Here is a 17,934-nt window from a genome sequence, read left to right as displayed (position 1 = left end):
TGTTGTGTAAATTACATGTCCACGCTGCACAATTATTGTACATTTCTGCTCATTAAACTGAACAGATGTGTTTTATTTCAAGTAGAATCGAGCCAACTATGTACAAAGTTTGGTTTGGACTGAAAAAACATGGCACTTCTTTGCACGTTTTGACAGCCATTTAAAAAAAACAACAACAACTAGAGAGTCCAGTCCAGGTGTTAGGAGCAGCTCATATTGTCCATTTGTGACTCCTCGGCAGCCATGGCGGCCGCCTGCAGGGCGTCTGTGTCGCTCTGGAGGAGTTTCCTCTCGCTGTGCATGTTGTTTTCGTGGCGCTTTAGATCGGACGCCTGCAAAACACAAACAACAGATGCGGTAAAAGCATAGATAACATGCTTGAACGATACACGGGCCTCTCACTAGAGGGCAGCAGTGTTTAAACTAATCAACAGGCTGCTTGTTTGAGTACACAGGAACACAAAGCTGACAGAAGTTTCTGACAGGAATGAAAAGAAAAGCGGAGGAAAACTGGACTGTGCACATTAATGTCTGCGGTGTTGCTGTGAAGGGACTCGCCTCCTAGGTACACACACACCTGTCCATCACTTGTCATCAAATTAATGGCGAGTGCACAAGTTATTATTTAAGGTTTTCAGGTGTGTGATATTAATTTAATGAAAAAGACCCCCCCCCCCCCCCCCCCCCCATCCCAAGCTGCTGGTTTTTCAACAATTGAACATGCAAAAACTAGCAAAAAAAAGCACCATTTAAAAATGATCAACAGAATTTCCATAAATACATACCCCATTCATTCAAATGAATCACTAAGTCTGTTTCAGTCACTGTGTTATTTAGTCATTACAGTAATTACAACTTGTGTTTACATCCACAGGAACCACATGGGTTAGCCGCACCGTAACACAACACAAACACAACAGAACAAATACCCAGAATCCCATGCATGCCTAACTCTTCCGGGCTACATTATACACCCCCGCTACCACCAAACCTTGCCCCCCCAAGCCTCCCTCACACACACACATTAACCCCCCCGCCCCCCTCCGTGCGTCGGTTGAGGTGGGCGGGGTTGGGGGGGGCAGGGTTTGTTGGTGGTAGCGGGGGTGTATAAGGTAGCCCGGAAGAGTTAGGCATGCATGGGATTCTGGGTATTTGTTCTGTTGTGTTTATGTTGTGTTACGGTGCGGATGTTCTCCCGAAATGTGTTTGTCATTCTTGTTTGGTGTGGGTTCACATTGTGGCGCATATTAGTAAGAGTGTTAAAGTTGTTTATATTGCCATTCTCAGTGTAACCTGTATGGCTGTTGACAAAGTATGCCTTGCAGTCACTTACGTGTATAAGCGACGCGACGACAGGTTGTAGAAGACGCTAAAGGCAGTGCCATCACGGCACGCCCTCAATATTGTTGTCCGGGTGAAAGTTGGAGAATGATTGCCCCGGGAGATCTACGGGAGAGGCACTGAAATTCGGAAGTCTCCCGGAAAAATCGGGAGGGTCGGCAAGTATGCAGCTGAGCCACATACGATTGATCAAAGAGCCGGGTTGCCGACCCCTGATCTAGTTATTTACATTATTTATACATTACTTTGGTTCATTCACACATTAATTTGGCATTTTTGCATTGATGGCTCTGACATGAGCCTTCCTGACAAATTTCTGAGCAATTTGCATTTTCCTTTTTGTTCCAGCTTTTTTTTTATAGACAATTTCTGTCTCTGCGACTCCCTCTCCACTTCTAACTGCTCCAAATGCACAAATCATGAAGAGTACAAACAATGTTTATTCTATTAGCTAACTTCCTTTATCTGAATAGCCATTTGTGATTTGTAGCATGAAATAACAAATGTATTGCAGTCATGTTGTTTATGTTTCAAAATGATTCAACTATTCAATGTCAAAATATAAACAGTAGAAATAATGAACAAAATGTCAGCTACTGTCTTGTTCTAAAACACCAATGAAAATGACATTTAGCATTTAGACAGGCTATACTGTAGCAAAAGTCATCACGTCTGCCACAATCATGTATGTTCTTAAATCCTCTTAAATTATTCATCCTCTGCTCAAAAGACCTAACCTCGATCCTGACCTCATGGTAAACTACCGACCGGTGTGCCACCTTCCCTTTATTTCGAAAATCCTCGAAAAAATTGTTGCACTGCAGCTAAATCAACACTTAGTGTCTAACAATCTCTGTGAACCTTTTCAATCCGGTTTCAGGGCAAATCACTCTACGGAGACAGCCCTCGCAAAAATGACTAATGATTTATTACTAACGATGGATTCTGATGCGTCATCTATGTTGCTGCTTCTTGATCTTAGCGCTGCTTTCGATACCGTCGATCATAATATTTTATTAGAGCGTATCAAAACACGTATTGGTATGTCAGACTTAGCCTTGTCTTGGTTTAACTCTTATCTTACTGACAGGATGCAGTGCGTCTCCCATAACAATGTGACATCGGACTATGTTAAGGTAACGTGCAGAGTTCCCCAGGGTTCAGTTCTTGGCCCTGCACTCTTTAGTATTTACATGCTGCCGCTAGGTGACATCATACGCAAATACGGTGTTAGCTTTCATTGTTATGCTGATGACACCCAACTCTACATGCCCCTAAAGCTGACCAACACGCCGGATTGTAGTCAGCTGGAGGCGTGTCTTAATGAAATTAAACAATGGATGTCCGCTAACTTTTTGCAACTCAACGCCAAGAAAACGGAAATGCTGATTATCGGGCCTGCTCGACACCGAAATGTATTTAATAATACCACCTTAACATTTGACAACCAAACAATTACACAAGGCGACTCGGGAAAGAATCTGGGTATTATCTTCGACCCAACTCTCTCGTTTGAGTCACACATTAAGAGTGTTACTAAAACGGCCTTCTTTCATCTCCGTAATATCGCTAAAATTTGTTCCATTTTGTCCACTAGCGACGCTGAGATCATTATTCATGCGTTCGTTACGTCTCGTCTTGATTACTGTAACGTATTATTTTCGGGTCTCCCTATGTCTAGCACTAAACGATTAAAGTTGGTACAAAATACGGCTGCTAGACTTTTGACAAGAACAAGAAAGTTAGATCATATTACGCCTATACTGGCTCACCTGCACTGGCTTCCTGTGCACTTAAGATGTGACTTTAAGGTTTTACTACTTACGTAAAAATACTACACGGTCTAGCTCCGTCCTATCTTGCCGATTGTATTGTACCATATGTCCCGGCAAGAAATCTGCGTTCAAAGAACTCCGGCTTATTAGTGATTCCCAGAGCCCAAAAAAAGTCTGCGGGCTATAGAGCGTTTTCTATTCGGGCTCCAGTACTATGGAATGCCCTCCCGGTAACAGTTAGAGATGCTACCTCAATAGAAGCATTTAAGTCCCATCTTAAAACTCATTTGTTTACTCTAGCCTTTAAATAGACCCCCCCTTTTAGGCCAGTTGATCTGCCGTTTCTTTTCTTTCTCTTCTGCCCCCCTCTCCCTTGTGGAGGGGGAGACACACAGGTCTGGTGGCCATGGATGAAGTGCTGGCTGTCCAGAGTCGGGACCCGGGGGTGGACCGCATCGGTTAGGGACATTTCTGCGCTGCTGACCCGTCTCCGCTCGGGATGGTCTCCTGCTGGCCCCACTATGGACTGGACTCTCCCTATTATGTTAGATCCACTATGGACTGGACTTTCACAATATTATGTCAGACCCACTCGACATCCATTGCTTTCGGTCTACCCTAGAGAGGGGGGGGGGGGGTTACCCACATATGCGGTCCTCCCCAAGGTTTCTCATAGTCATTCACATCGACGTCCCACTGGGGTGAGTTTTCCTTGCCCTTATGTGGGCTCTGTACCGAGGATGTCGTTGTGGCTTGTGCAGCCCTTTGAGACACTTGTGATTTAGGGCAATATAAATAAACATGGATTGATTGATTGATTGATTGAAATGTGTATTCCACGTCTTCCATGTCGAGAGCAGTTTTGATTTGGGCTTACATGGTAAACAACTCAAATGAATGTTTTGGGCATTCTTTTAACCAGACTCATACATTGTAGTCCGTAGCGACACCGTACTCAACAAGCGTCTTTTTTTTCTCTCTATCTTATTGTTATAGGACATTCATCCTCCGCTGTTCCCATTTCTAATATGAAGTAGCATAAAGTTCTAACTTGTATCTCGCTATGGAAGCGCTAAAAATGACCGGTGTAGTGGGATTAGATAATTCACCCATGGAACTTTAGTAATTAGAGAGTTCCGGTCGGACGGTTTTTCACTAGTTGCTGCACTAGTGCGCCTCGGATGAGAAGATGCTGCTCCGTTGTTGATTGAAGTAAAGTCTGAATGTCATTAAAACAGTTAGTTCCATCTTTTGACACTTCTTCCACTCCCGTCCTTGCACCCAAGGTGAGCCACGTAAATAAGACCGCCCACAAAACGGCGCATCCTGAAGTGACTGTCAGAAAGCGACTTGAAGATGGTTTGTAAAACATCATCTATGCAACATTTTTGCCAAAGAACCACCATTCCATTTTATGTAAACCACAAGGAAATTTTTTCAATTTAGAAAAGAAAAATAATAATATGACCCCTTCAATGCGACCTATAATCCGGTGCGCCTTTTGATTGGAAAAAAACAGACTAGACCCGCTCATTGGCAGTGCGCTTTATAATCCGGTGCGCCCTATGGTCCGGAAAATACGGTAGTTAAGCTACATAGCTTCAATTTTTAAGTAAATAATTTTGAATGGAAAACCGTAGTTTTTACCACTGCAGCCGTAAAACCGGAATGGATTATCAAAAACCGTACTCATTACGGGAAAACCGTAGTTGTAGGCAAGTATGGCAAAGAGACGGATCAAGATTTTAACACACATTGTAGGTCGGAAAAAAACAAAGAAAAACGGAAAATAATTTTTAAATATTTTTACAGCAATAAAAAAGACAGATTTCCAAACTATAGACGGGAAAAATCACATCCCTGAATGCATTGCTTTTTACTCTTACTCGACAGTGCAGAGTGAATGTATTAAAAATGTATATCATTATGGCAACAGATTGACTGTGGGACCGTTTTTTTTATCACCTTTGTTTTCAAAGAAGTGCATTGGGTTAGACTTTAAAAGGTGAAAACCCCCAAGCAGGAAATGTGGATAAAAATAACCAATGAGAAAGTGTTCAACATTAATGTGATGCAATCACCTTGGCGAAGGCTTTTGTGCAGGACGTACAGACGAACGGTTTTTCCCCCCTGTGTCTCCTCTCGTGGTCTTTTAGGTGAGACTTGTGTTTAAAAGCCTGCAAACAGACAGAGGAGTGAGAGACAGACAGAAAAAACACAAGTTAGAAACGGGTGAGACAGACAGACAAATGTGAGACTGACAGGTGGATGAGAGACAGACAGGTTAGAGACAGGTGAGACAGACGGACGGGTGAGAGACAGAGACTAGCAAGGCACTGATAAACGGGTGAGCTACAGAGACGAGTGAGAGACAGACAGACGGGTGAGAGACAGACAAACAGTTGAGAAATAGATGGATGAGAAACAGACAAGTGAGAGACGAACAACAGACTGACAGAAGGGTGAGAGACAGGAACGAGAGACAGGCAAACAAGTAAGAGACAAAAAGAAAACAGACACGGAAAGACAGACAATGTCTGAAAGACAGACAGGTGAGAGACAGATTGGTGAGAGAGAAAGATGAACAAGAGACTGACAGACGGGTGAGAGACAAATGAGAAACAGACAGACAGGTAAGAGACAGGCAATGGGTGAGAGAGACAGGTGAGAAACAGACAGACAGGTAAGAAACATACAATGGGTGAAATACAGACAAGTGAGAGACAGGTAGGTGAGAAACAAAGATGAACAACAGACAGACGAATAAGAGACAAAGACAAATGAGAGACAGACACGCAGAAAGACAGACAGACGGGTATGAGTCAGACAGGTGAGAGACAAAGACAAACAACAGACTGACACGTGGGTGAGAGAAAGACAAGCAGGTAAGAGACAGACAGGTGAGGGACAGGCAGACAAACAGATGTGGGACAGAAAAACAGGTGAAAGACAGACAGGTAGGGAAAAGAAAGACATGTGAAAGACAGACAGGTGATGGACTGAAAGACAAGTGAGAGACAGACAGATGAGAGACAGACTGTTGCGAGACATACAAACAGGTGAAAGACAGACAGGTGGGGAAAAGAAAGACATGTGAAAGACAAACAGGTGATGGAGAGAAAGACAAGTGAGAGACAGACTGTTGCGAGGCATACAAACAGGTGACAGACAAAAAGTTGAGAGACAGACAGGTGAAAGACAGACGGGTGAGAGACGGACAGAGAAATGGGAGAAAGACAGACAGGTGAGAGACAGACAGACAGGTGAGAGACAGACAGGTGAAAGACAGACAGGTGAGAGGCAGACAGACGGGTGAGAGACTGACAGAAGGGTGAGAGAGACAGACGGGTGAGAGACAGACAGGTGACAGACAGGGGAAAGACAGATAGGTGAGAGACAGACGGATACTGTAGGTGAGAGACAAACAGATAATGTAGGTGAGAGACAGAGAGATACTGTAGGTGAGAGACAGACAGAACACAGACCTTTTCACACATCTGGCAGGCAAACGGCCGCTCGTTGCTGTGGACTCGCTCGTGCTTTTTCAGGTCTGGCGCTCGGATGAAGGACTTCCCACAAACATCACATCTGTAGGGCTTGAAGCCCGTGTGTATCTTCAGGTGTTCTGGGACAAACAGGTGAGGGCGGAGTCACGGCGGGGAAAACAACAACCAAATAACTGGGTGACAAGTTTTTACCTTTCAGGTGAGCGTGGGTAGTGAAGGCTTTAGAGCAGATCTCACACGCAAAAGGACGATCGGCCGAATGGAGCTTCTCGTGTTTCCTAAACATGGCCGACTTTGGTTAGCGTGGTGTGCGAATGTCCGCTGCGAAGGTTTCCCCTACCTGAGTCTGGACTCGTCCAAGAAGGTCTTGGCGCACACGTGACACGCCAGCTGCTCTCGGTGCCCGTAGAGGAGATACTCAAACTTCATGTCCGCCGTCGCTGTGGCCCAACCGGGCGGCTGCTCGTCTTTGACCTCGCCCATGCTGTCGGCAAACGTTAGCGTCTGGGTGGCGTGGTGTTCTGCTCCCAGTTCTTTTGGCTCCGTCTCCATCTCCGTCCCCACGTCTTGGTCATAGCAGGACACCTGGGGGACACGGGAGTCTTGTTCAGAGGTTCTCCATCTTTTAACACCTTAAACATACTTCGGCTTTCCATCACGGTTTAATTTTGTCGGGTGTACACCTCATTTGCGGGTATAATGTCAAATTTATTAGGGACCGCAATGTCCGTTTGGGACAGAGGACCCTATTGTAATTGTAAGGTTTTATTATTATTATTCCGCCGCCTCTTTGAGCTGTAATTTGACCCCCTTAACATGCTTCAAAACTCACCATATTTGACACACACATCAGGACTGCCAAAAATTGCTATCTAATAAAAAACCAAACCCCATAACTCAAAATTGCGCTCTAGCGCCTCTTAGAAAAAAACACAGACAAAACTGCTTGCAACTTCCGGTAAGAATGTCGTAGAGACATAAAACAAAAACCTCTATGTAGGTCTGACTTAAACCTAGATTTCATCCATTGACATCCTTCAGCAAAAATCAACAGGAAGTTGGCAATCCCCCCTTCAAAACAAACATTTTGTAAAAACAGTCACTTTTGCCTCTTTGAGCTGTAATTTGACCCCCTTAACATGCTTCAAAACTCACCAAACTGGACACACACATCAGGACTGGCAAAAATTGCGATCTAATAAAAAACCCAACCCCAAAACTCAAAATTGCGCTCTAGCGCCCCCTAGGAAGAAAACACAGACAAAACTGCTCCTAGGAAGAAAACACAGACAAAACTGCCTGTAACTTCCAGTACGAATGTTGTAGAGACATGAAACAAAAACCTCTATGTAGGTCTCACTTAGACCTACATTTCATATATTGACAACCCCCAGCAAAAATCAACAGGAAGTTTGCAATTCCCCCTTCAAAACAAAAGTTTTGTAAAAACCGGTCACCTTTTTTCAAACATTATCTCCTCTGAGCGCGTTTGTCGTGTCGGCTTCAAACTAGCACAGGAGAGAGATTGAACCCTTCTGATTAAAAGTTGACCAAAGAGTTTTAATTACTGCTCTGGTTTGGATTTTATGTGCCGTCAAAGTCGGTCCCGTCCATCGCTGCTTGCAGCTTTAATTTTAACAGTTTTTTGTTCAATCTTTGGTTAATACATTTCGACAATCCATGGTCAAATTCAGGGGTGTCCAAACTTTTGGCAAGGGGGCTGTTCTATTTGTGTGTGTGTGTATGCGTGTGTGTATATATATATATATATATATATATATATATATATATATATATATATATATATATATATATATATATATATATATATATATATATATATATATATATATATTAGGGCTGTCAAGGGATTATTTTTAATCAGATTAATCACACTCTTGAGTTGTGATTAATCATGATTAATCACAGGTTATAACTCGCTTGCATATTTAAACTGTGCTGAGAAAAATACCCTATATTTAGACACAAGTGCAGTTTTGTTGTCAGAAGCTAATCAAAGCATGTTTTTTAACGTTTTACCCAACTGCAAGGCATTCATTTGCTTAAAACTTGGTGACAGTAAGTGCAGTAAGAATTAACAGCACATTTTGAAAGTATTTGCAATGATATAGCAAACAAAGTACGGATAGTAAACACACCCATAAACAACTTTATATAGTGCAGTATTTACATCTGCATTTATTATTCCTTTAAAAAATAAATAGGCACATCATATAATGTTATTTGCATTCTTTAGGTGCATTAAAAAAAAGATGAGTCAAATAAACATCTTGAATAGATTGTATTTTACACCCTCACCGTTGTTTAAAATGGGTACAGTAGATAGCAAGTTATGTATAAAGTGTCAGGCAGCTGACAGAAGTTTTATTCATTTACTGTGGAAATGTCAGTGTATAAGAGTTGTGGTCTGTCGTGAGAATTGTCTTGTTTGTCCATGCAAAAAAATTCTTCAACTATTTTTCAAATGTATTCAAAATAAAAAACTTCAAAATCACAAAGCGAAGTAATCACAGCTTTTTCTCAATACTTTCTTGATGCACCTTTGGCAGCAATTACAGCCTCAAGTCTTTTTGAATACGTTGCCAAAAGTTTGGCACACCTATCTCTGGGCAGTTTTACTCATTCCTCTTTGCAGCACCTCTCAAGCTCCATCAGGTTAGATGTGAAGCGTTGGACTTCACCCAGGATGTTTCCGTACATTGCTGCATTCATATTTCCCTCTATCCTGACTAGTCCCCCAGTTCCTGAGGCTGATAAACATCCCCACAGCATGATGCTGCCTCCACCACGCTTCACTGGAGGGATTGTATTGGCCTGGTGATGAGCAGTGCCTGTTTCCTCCAAACATGACGCCTGGAATTTATGTCAAAGACTTCAATCTTTGTCTCATCACACCAGATATTTTTTTCTCATGGTCTGAGAGTCTTTCAGGTGCATTTTGGCAAACTGTTTTACTAAGAAATGGTTTCCTTCTGGCCACTCTATCTTATAGGCCTGATTGGTGGAATACTGCAGATATGTTTGTCCTTCTGGAAGGTTCTCTTCTCTCCACAGAGGAATGCTGTAGCTCTAACAGAGTGACCATTGGTTCTTGGTCACCTTCCTGACTCGACTAAGATGAATGCAGCAATGTACAGAGACATCCTGGACGAAAACCCACACTTCCCATCCAACGAAAACGGTGCTGCAAAGAGGAATGGCCGAAATTGCCCAAAGATAGGCGTGCCGAGCTTATGGCATCGTATTCAAAAAGGCTGTAATTTCTGCCAAAGGTGCATCAACAAAGTATTGAGCAAAGGCTGTGAATACTTATGTAGATGGGTTTTTTTTAAACAAATTTGCAAAATTAAAAAAACATTGTTTTTTCACATTTTCATGATGGGGTATTGTCTGACAAGAAAACATTATTTATTCCATTTTGGAACAAGGCTGTAACACAACAAATGTGAAAAAAGTGAAGCGCTGTGAAAACTTTCCGGATGCACTGTAACTGTGGTGAGTTCAAAGACTCTCGTTAAAACTTTAAAACAGAGGCGTCAATAGGTTTTTTTCCTTCGTTTTATCCATTGTGTATCAGCTAATCTCTATTTAAAATTCTGAAGTAAAGGAAAACTTGACCAATTTATAATCATCCATCCATCCATTTCTACCGCTTGTCCCTTATTTAAGTGAATATGGACAGGTTTATTTAAATGTATATTCTGGCCACTTTATTATAAAGTTGTTGAAACATTTTTTTTGTTTAAACAAAACCAGATATGTTCTATACGATATCTTTATTTCTTTTATGTCATCTTTAAAAAGTTAAAAACCTATAATTAACATTTTACATGTGTTTTAAAAAGATAGTTTTAACTAAATCCTTGCAATAATAAAAACATTTTAGTGTACGTAAACATATCAAGTGTGTGTGCATGGGGCAGCGACGTTGGATTTAGGGTGAGATGGGGGGCCCCTTAGAAGTCTTGTGTATGGGTTCCCAGAATTTAGTGCTACGCCCCTGATTGAGAATATTATATATCCTTATAACCTATCGATTAAGGGTGTTGTGTACTTTGTCATATTTCCTGGTCAGTCTATTGATTCATTTGAGCACTGCTGCCACCTAGCTGGAGGTATGTGTATCGTTCAAGCATGGATAAAAGACACTCTTACTAAAAGTCCACCTGCCTCTAATGGGCTTGTGTGCTTCAAAGTTTTAAGTGTGTGTACCTTGTGTACATCCTCGTTGACCAGCTCTTTCAAAATGGCCTCCTGAACACGAAGCGCCGCATTGGGAGACTTATCTAGGTCCTGATTGGCCGCGGCCCCAACGAGGTCATCCGTGGCATGCGGGTCCTCGTGCTCCCCGAGCACCTGCACAAGCCATTAATGAAATATTGCAGTGAAATTACAGTATTAAAGCAAAACGATAGTACTTGCTAGGGGTGTGGGAAAAAATCGATTCAAATTCGAATCGCGATTCTCACGTTGTGCAATTCAGAATCGATTCTCATTTTTTTTAAATCGATATTTATATATTATTATTATTTTTTGTAAATTTTTATTTTTTTAATTTTATTTTTTTAAATTAATCAATCCAACAAAACAAAACACAGCAATACCATAACAATGCAATCCAATTCCAAAACCAAACCCGACCCAGCAACACTCAGAACTGCAATAAACAGAGCAATTGAGAGGAGACACAAACACGACACAGAACAAACCAAAAGTAGTGAAACAAAAATGAATATTATCAACAACAGCATCAATATTAGTTTCAATTTCAACATAGCAGTGATTAAAAATCCCTCATTGACATTATCATTAGACATTTATAAAAATTAAAAAAAAGAACAAAGTGTCACAGTGGCTTACACTTGCATCGCATCTCATAAGCTTGACAACACACTGTGTCCAATATTTTCACAAAGATAAAATAAGTCATATTTTTGGTTCATTTAATAGTTAAAACAAATTTACATTATTGCAATCAGTTGATAAAACTAAGTCCTTTACAATTATAAAACCTTTTTACAAAAATCTACTACTCTGCTTGCATGTCAGCAGACTGGGGTAGATCCTGCTGAAATCCTATGTATTGAATGAATAGAGAATCCTTTTGAATCGGTAAAAAAAATCGTTTTTGAATCGAGAATCGTGTTGAATTGGAAAAAAAAAAGATTTTGAATCGATTCGTGACCCCAAGAATCGATATTGAATCGAATCGTGGGACACCCACAGATTCACAGCCCTAGTACTTGCCATACAGTACCTCTGCTTCAGCAGCTAGTTGCGCCTCAGGGGGCAGCGCCATCTTTACAATGTCGAAAGGAAACTTGTCTTTATCCTCAGACGACATGTCCCGTTTCTGCAGGAACAAATATCTGTTTGAAAATCTGCTCATGCTATAGCAGCGTCCCTAAAGGTTATTTTCCATGACATCACTCATTTCTCTTGTAATCACATGCTGGTCATGTGATCTTTTCCCCAGCTTACACAGACAGAATCAGCTATTAAGCCACACGCGTACCTGCGAGCAGAGCTTGTCCAGGAAACGGATGCCGAGGATTTGTCCCGATGACATCATCAGGTTGATGTCTCTCTTCTTAATGGAGATCTTGGCTGTGTACATGTAGTTCAACACCTCTTCAAAGATGTCAGAGCGGATAAAGTCGATCTCGATCACAGACGAGTTATCCACCTGCACAAACAAGACAGACATTAAGTACAAGTTTATTCCAATCGGACGTGCGTGTCGTCAAAGTACCTCGTGTTTCTTGAAGAGTTTCTTGAAGTAGTTGGAGCACGCCGCCAGGACGCAGCGGTGAGCGCGGAACTTGACGTCTTCGACCACCACGGCGATGTCGCAGTGGTCGCCTTCTAGCCGCTGCTCGTTCAGCAACTTGAGGAAAATGTTCTTGTGCTCGTCGTCTACGTACTTCACCGTCTCTGCCATCTGGACACATGCACATGACAGAGATCCACTATGGTAATGGTTTTAGTTTATATGGAACATGCATACAATTACAATATAGGTCATTTTGTATGAATATTATTATTAAGTAAGACATTTGAATTTACTGGCTTTATAATCGTGCTTTCATTTCCTTTGTGGTTACATTTGAAATAAAAGTTGAAAGAAAAGAAGGGATGGACATAATATTTGGTCATTTAGAACATGTGTCAAAGTCATGGCCTGGGGGCCAGATCTGGCCTGCCACATCGTTTTATTTGGCCCGGGAAAGCCTGGAAATAATGTATATAAATATTTGTCACTGAACGTATTTGTTTGTGTGACATAAAAATTGCATGCACTGCATTTAATTAAATGTCTTTTAAACTTTAATGTTATCTGATTATGCAAAAACATTGTATTTACATATATTCCCCCAAAAAATATGTCAAAATAGAAAGAAAAATTAAATTAATCAAAAAAATTAAACGCACCAGCAATTGTGTAAAAATATCATGAGGTGATTATACATTGAAATTCATATATTATTCACTACAATTTGTTATTCTTATATCCAGACTTGTGTGTTTACTTCCGTACCTGACGGTCAAATTGTCAGAGGCTGTCACGTGACAACCTCTGAGGAAGAAACCGTCAGGTACGGAAGTAAAGTATAAGAATAACAAATTGCATAATTTTTTGAAGACCTAATGAACCTCTTTGGATTGTGATTTTTGGATTTGGATCTGTGTTATATGTGTTTTATGTTACATGATTGTACCAAGACAAATTCCTAGTTTGTGAACCCGTTCTCAAACAATGGCAATAAAACTATTCTGATTCTGATGGATATTATTCGCTGTTACAAATGGCCGTCTGAGGGCAGTCGTTACAATGTGGCCCTGAATGAAAAGGAGTTTGACACCCCTGATTTAGAATGAATGGAGTGCAATACTTGGTTACAACCAGCAGAGGCCCAATTGATTAAATTTCAATTAAATTTGCCAAGTAAAGAAGAACATGGCGTCAACTACATATATTATCATACAAAGTAGTTGAACACATCTAAACTCCAGCAACATTAATCCCAACATTGTGTAGACCACAACACAACATTTCTCTCTACAAGACCCTGGTTTCCACTTACGTGGACATTATGCTGCCAATGAGTGGTGGAGACAGAGTATAACACATCACGTTAGATTCAAGATGGCTGAAAACATCCCAAATTTTCAACATGTTTTTGTTTTTATAATCATTGGGTCCCAAAGAGCCCAAATAGCAAAGATAAATAAAAACTGCGTGGTATACATAATGTTGTTTTATAGGAGGCTACTCTGGTTAAAGTGTGTGTATCTTTATTTCTATTAACCAGGGGTGTCCAAACTACAGCTTGTGGCCAAGTGCGGCCCGCCGGCGTCTACAGCGTGGCCCACGAGACCTCACAAGTTTAATAAGGAGTCTGGCCCACAATGTCTCGTGGATACTTTCAATTGTCCTAAAATGTAGTCACTGTAAACAGGTCGCTTTTCTGTGGACAATGATTGTAAAGTTGGTAAATGACTCAGTTTTACTCTGAGGTTTTAGGAGCTTAGCATCCATTTTTGTGAACCAATTCAAACACCCATTCCCACTGGTGGTACAAATAAACTAACCTGACTCTCGCCAGATCCTTGTAGTTCGCTGAGCTCCACACAAGGATCTGGGATCGACGGCAATGCAAACTCCTTCAAAATAGCAAAAAAAATAATGAACCAATCAGGATCGCCGGGCGGGATTTCATAGATGTGACATAGCGCCGAAGCGACTGTTTGATTCAAACAACAATGGCGACACGCAGCGAGGAGTCATGTCGAATCTATCGAATATTATTCTTTAAAAGATGAACAGAGAACAGTTTTGAAGGCATTTATTGGTGGCAAGGATGTTTTGGCTCTTCTTCCGATCGGGTTTGGCAAGAGCTTGATATACCAAATCGCTCCACTGGTGGTGAAGGAAATGGGACGAGTGCAAAACCCATTCGTTATAATTGTTTCCCAGCGTCGCTTTCATCAGCGTCACGGGTTGATTTTGATGTGAGTGGTTGAAGTAGCACGTCATTCAAGATAACGGACAAGTGGTTTATCTAATCACATACAAGGATTTTATTTACAAGGCCCCGCCTTCTGAAATACATCTCCTATTGAGAAGTCCCAGATCCTTGTGTGGAGCTCAGCGAACTACAAGGATCTGGAGAGAGTCCGGTTACAAATAAACTATATCCAACACAGAAAGTTAAAACACGTGGTCTCACATAACACACAGCCTGCTTACTGAATTCTGAGGACATTTAAAAAAAATGTCCAAGCAGTATACACAATTTAAAATGACACCCATTTAAATCCACTACCAAGCCTGATGGGCAAAACACTCTCTCCACACTTTGACATATTTAACGCATTTTAGCTGCTTGATATTTCTGATTGATTACAAAACTTTAAAAGAGGTCACCACATGAGTAAACAAGGTACCGTGGTTCTTCTTCTTCTTTCAGCATCATCAGGAGTGACGGTAGCTGCCAGGAACTTGTCTACTCTCTTGTGGGGTTCCGTGTGTTTATGTGCGTGTGTTATCTTTGTATGTAGAGGTTCACATACTCTCTGAACATTTAATGTTTTATCGTTTGATCTTCATATTGTAGTGATGCTGGGTTAATAACAGTTAAGTGTTGTTTTTCAGTCCGTCAGCTATAGCTGGCTCAAATCAATGCAAACTGAAGTGACTCTTATCATTTGCTGATAATATTGTGAATCCTACATTCTTTATTTCGGCACAAATGTTTGATGTTCCAATCAACGCTCTGCTGTCTGGCAAAAAAAAAGTGTTATAATGTGTGTATTAGTGTGTGTGTTGTGTGTATTCGTGTGTGTACGCGTGCGCATCCATGTGACAGCGTATTGGGTTTTACCGCAGGTTTAACTGAATTTTTAAATGTTTGGGAAACTTCCCTTTTCAGTTTGCTATGAAATTAATATGCAGAATTAAATCATTGTGATCGCCGATTTCGTGTAAAAACAGCTGTGTAAAATCAATTAGCACGAGCAAACAGGCACCAGATCAGCAGCACACAGAGTTGGAATAAATATAAAATAAAATAAACATTTTTTTCCTCTTTAACTGAAGTTAGTGTAACGATTTCAATATGAAATGTATTTGGATGCTTTATCTAATTACTTATATATATATATATATATATATATATATATATATATATATATATCACTACACTGATATTGTATAGTGTATATACATTGTGTGTGTGTGTGTGTGTATATATATATATATATATATACCGTATTTTTCGGACTATAAGTCGCAGTTTTTTTCATTGTTTGGCCGGGCTCCAGTGCGACTTATATATGTTTTTTTCCTTTTTTATTATGCATTTTTGGCAGGTGCGACTTATACTCCGAAAAATACGGTAGTATCTATATACCACATATATAATATTATATTATATATGTATATGATAATGCTTCCATCCATCCATTTTCTACCGCTTATTCCCTTCGGGGTTGCGGGGGGCGCTGGAGCCTATCTCAGCTACAATCGGGCGGAAGGCGGGGTACACCCTGGACAAGTCTCCACCTCATGGCAGGGCCATTTGCTTTATGCTTTACATATTATTATATTAATACATGTAAAGGGAAAAAAATAAATGTCTGCTTTCCACCCGGCCAATTTTTTTTCGCCCAATGTGGCCCCCTAGTTAAAAAGTTTGGACATCCTGCTATAAATCAACATCATATAATAACATTTGGTCAAAATCCTATCTTTCGTGGACTAAAATGTGGATTTTTATTACAAAGTAACAAAACAAAATGTATTTAGGACTTTATAATCAAAACCGTGGTGCTATTTATGATGCTAATATGTAAACAACCTCCACGTTAACATGTTGGAGCGCGAGTACGCGCCTGAGAGCGTGTGTATGTCTTCACGTGACGTCACGAGTGGCAAGTTGCAACTAGCTAGCAATTAGCATGGAGCGGCTATTGCTCTGCTAAAAGTCAAAGCAGGTCCATGAAACCGCACCAGAAATATCCAAGAGGACATTAAGAGGTTCAGTCAAAGAGGGACCATACGAGCCCGGAATGGAAATGTAAACGTTTTCGTGTTAACAGTATCTTGTTCGTCAGTGCCAAGGAGCTCAGTAAGGTTAACATGACGAGCCATTACGTTGAACAAACAGCAGGCCATGAAACAGTCGCCCTGGGTCACAATGGACTTATTCAGGCAGAAATCCGGGACTGTTGGGGACATAAGGCTGGTGTTTGTCTTGTTAAATGGCGGGCGTGCGGCCTGGTGCTCCCACAGGACACAAAATGGCGATTTCCTCCAAGCGTCCGCCATTCTCGTTCGTTTCAAACTCGTCTGCGCGCGGCCGGCTCGCGGGCTCATCCCGGGAGCGAGACACAGGCACGCGGGCAACACGAACGAGAGGACACGCGAGCGAGCGGCCATGAGCGGCTCGAGAACGCGCAGCCATCCCCGCCGAGTAGAGCGAGCAGGGCGCGGGCGCGGGCGAGGGCTCTTACCTCACTACGAGCCGGTGTCAGCAGGCTCTTTGGCTCGGTTCTCTTAACGTAGGCGCGGGAACACTTTGACCGCTTGTTGTTGCTGTTATTATGTTGTTGTTTTTGTTGTTGTTGCCGAGGACGAGCACAGGGCTGAGGCCGCGCTTTGCGCTTGCTCGCTCACTGCGGGGGCACGTAAAGATCCCGGACAGAGCGCCGGCTCATCACGCATGCGCACTGGCCTTCGGAGATATGTTCACGTGGTGTCAGTTCTGACCCGGTTAATAACGTTTGTGTACCTTTGCAGTACTGTGACGTCATCTGGAGTATTATATGATGTACTGGTTAAAAAGTCTGTTTACAACTTGCTGAAAGTTACACTTATTAAACCAAAAACTATAACAAGAACACAGGCAAGCTTACTGGTGCGGCTTCGGCATTAATTGAAAAAGTAGACAAAACACAATAAATGGGCAAAAATTATGAAAAACAAATGTTCTTTAGACATTTTGTCTTTTGAGGGGGGGGGGACGTTAGTTTACAATAAAAACTTACAGATTACAGTATTTTAGAAATACGACTGTAAATCTCTCACGGTCACAGCGTTTGAAGCAATGCTAAATTAGAAAAGTTATATGTTTTTGGTAACACTTAAGTATGGGGAACATATTCTAAGTAACAAAGACTTAATTGTGAGTTTTTTCGACACTAGGGGAACATATTGTAAGTAACAAAGACTTAATTTAGAGTTATTTTGTTAGGGTTTGAGGGTTAGGGCCAGGGTTAGAGGGTTATAA

At 41.4% G+C, this 17,934-nt stretch overlaps 1 protein-coding gene across 3 annotated transcripts in view; it reads right to left on the bottom strand.

Moving 5' to 3' along the window:
- Nucleotides 1-31: 31 nt before the first annotated feature.
- zbtb14 (zinc finger and BTB domain containing 14) overlaps nt 32-17,934 on the bottom strand; it is a 22,044-nt gene continuing 4,141 nt past the window's right edge. Inside the window, exons 1-11 of one of the 3 annotated variants that reach the window (XM_061965366.2) lie at nt 17,159-17,371; nt 14,237-14,308; nt 12,396-12,584; nt 12,159-12,329; nt 11,901-11,996; nt 10,856-10,999; nt 6,963-7,207; nt 6,815-6,900; nt 6,602-6,741; nt 5,198-5,293; nt 32-332 (exon numbers count right to left, since the gene is read on the bottom strand). In XM_061965366.2, coding sequence (XP_061821350.1) covers nt 201-332; nt 5,198-5,293; nt 6,602-6,741; nt 6,815-6,900; nt 6,963-7,207; nt 10,856-10,999; nt 11,901-11,996; nt 12,159-12,329; nt 12,396-12,584 — 1,299 coding nt within the window. In that variant the 5' untranslated portion in view covers nt 14,237-14,308; nt 17,159-17,371 and the 3' untranslated portion in view covers nt 32-200. Of the gene's footprint in view, nt 333-5,197; nt 5,294-6,601; nt 6,742-6,814; nt 6,901-6,962; nt 7,208-10,855; nt 11,000-11,900; nt 11,997-12,158; nt 12,330-12,395; nt 12,585-14,236; nt 14,309-17,158; nt 17,372-17,934 lie in introns of those variants that run through there. The other 2 variants (XM_061965363.2, XM_061965365.2) reach the window with 2 other exon arrangements.

The sequence above is a fragment of the Nerophis lumbriciformis genome, linkage group LG07, assembly GCF_033978685.3.
Source record: "Nerophis lumbriciformis linkage group LG07, RoL_Nlum_v2.1, whole genome shotgun sequence".
Classification (NCBI taxonomy): Eukaryota; Metazoa; Chordata; class Actinopteri; order Syngnathiformes; family Syngnathidae; genus Nerophis; species Nerophis lumbriciformis.
Note: the sequence above shows the minus strand (reverse complement) of the source record. Positions and strands in the feature narration are given on the sequence as shown.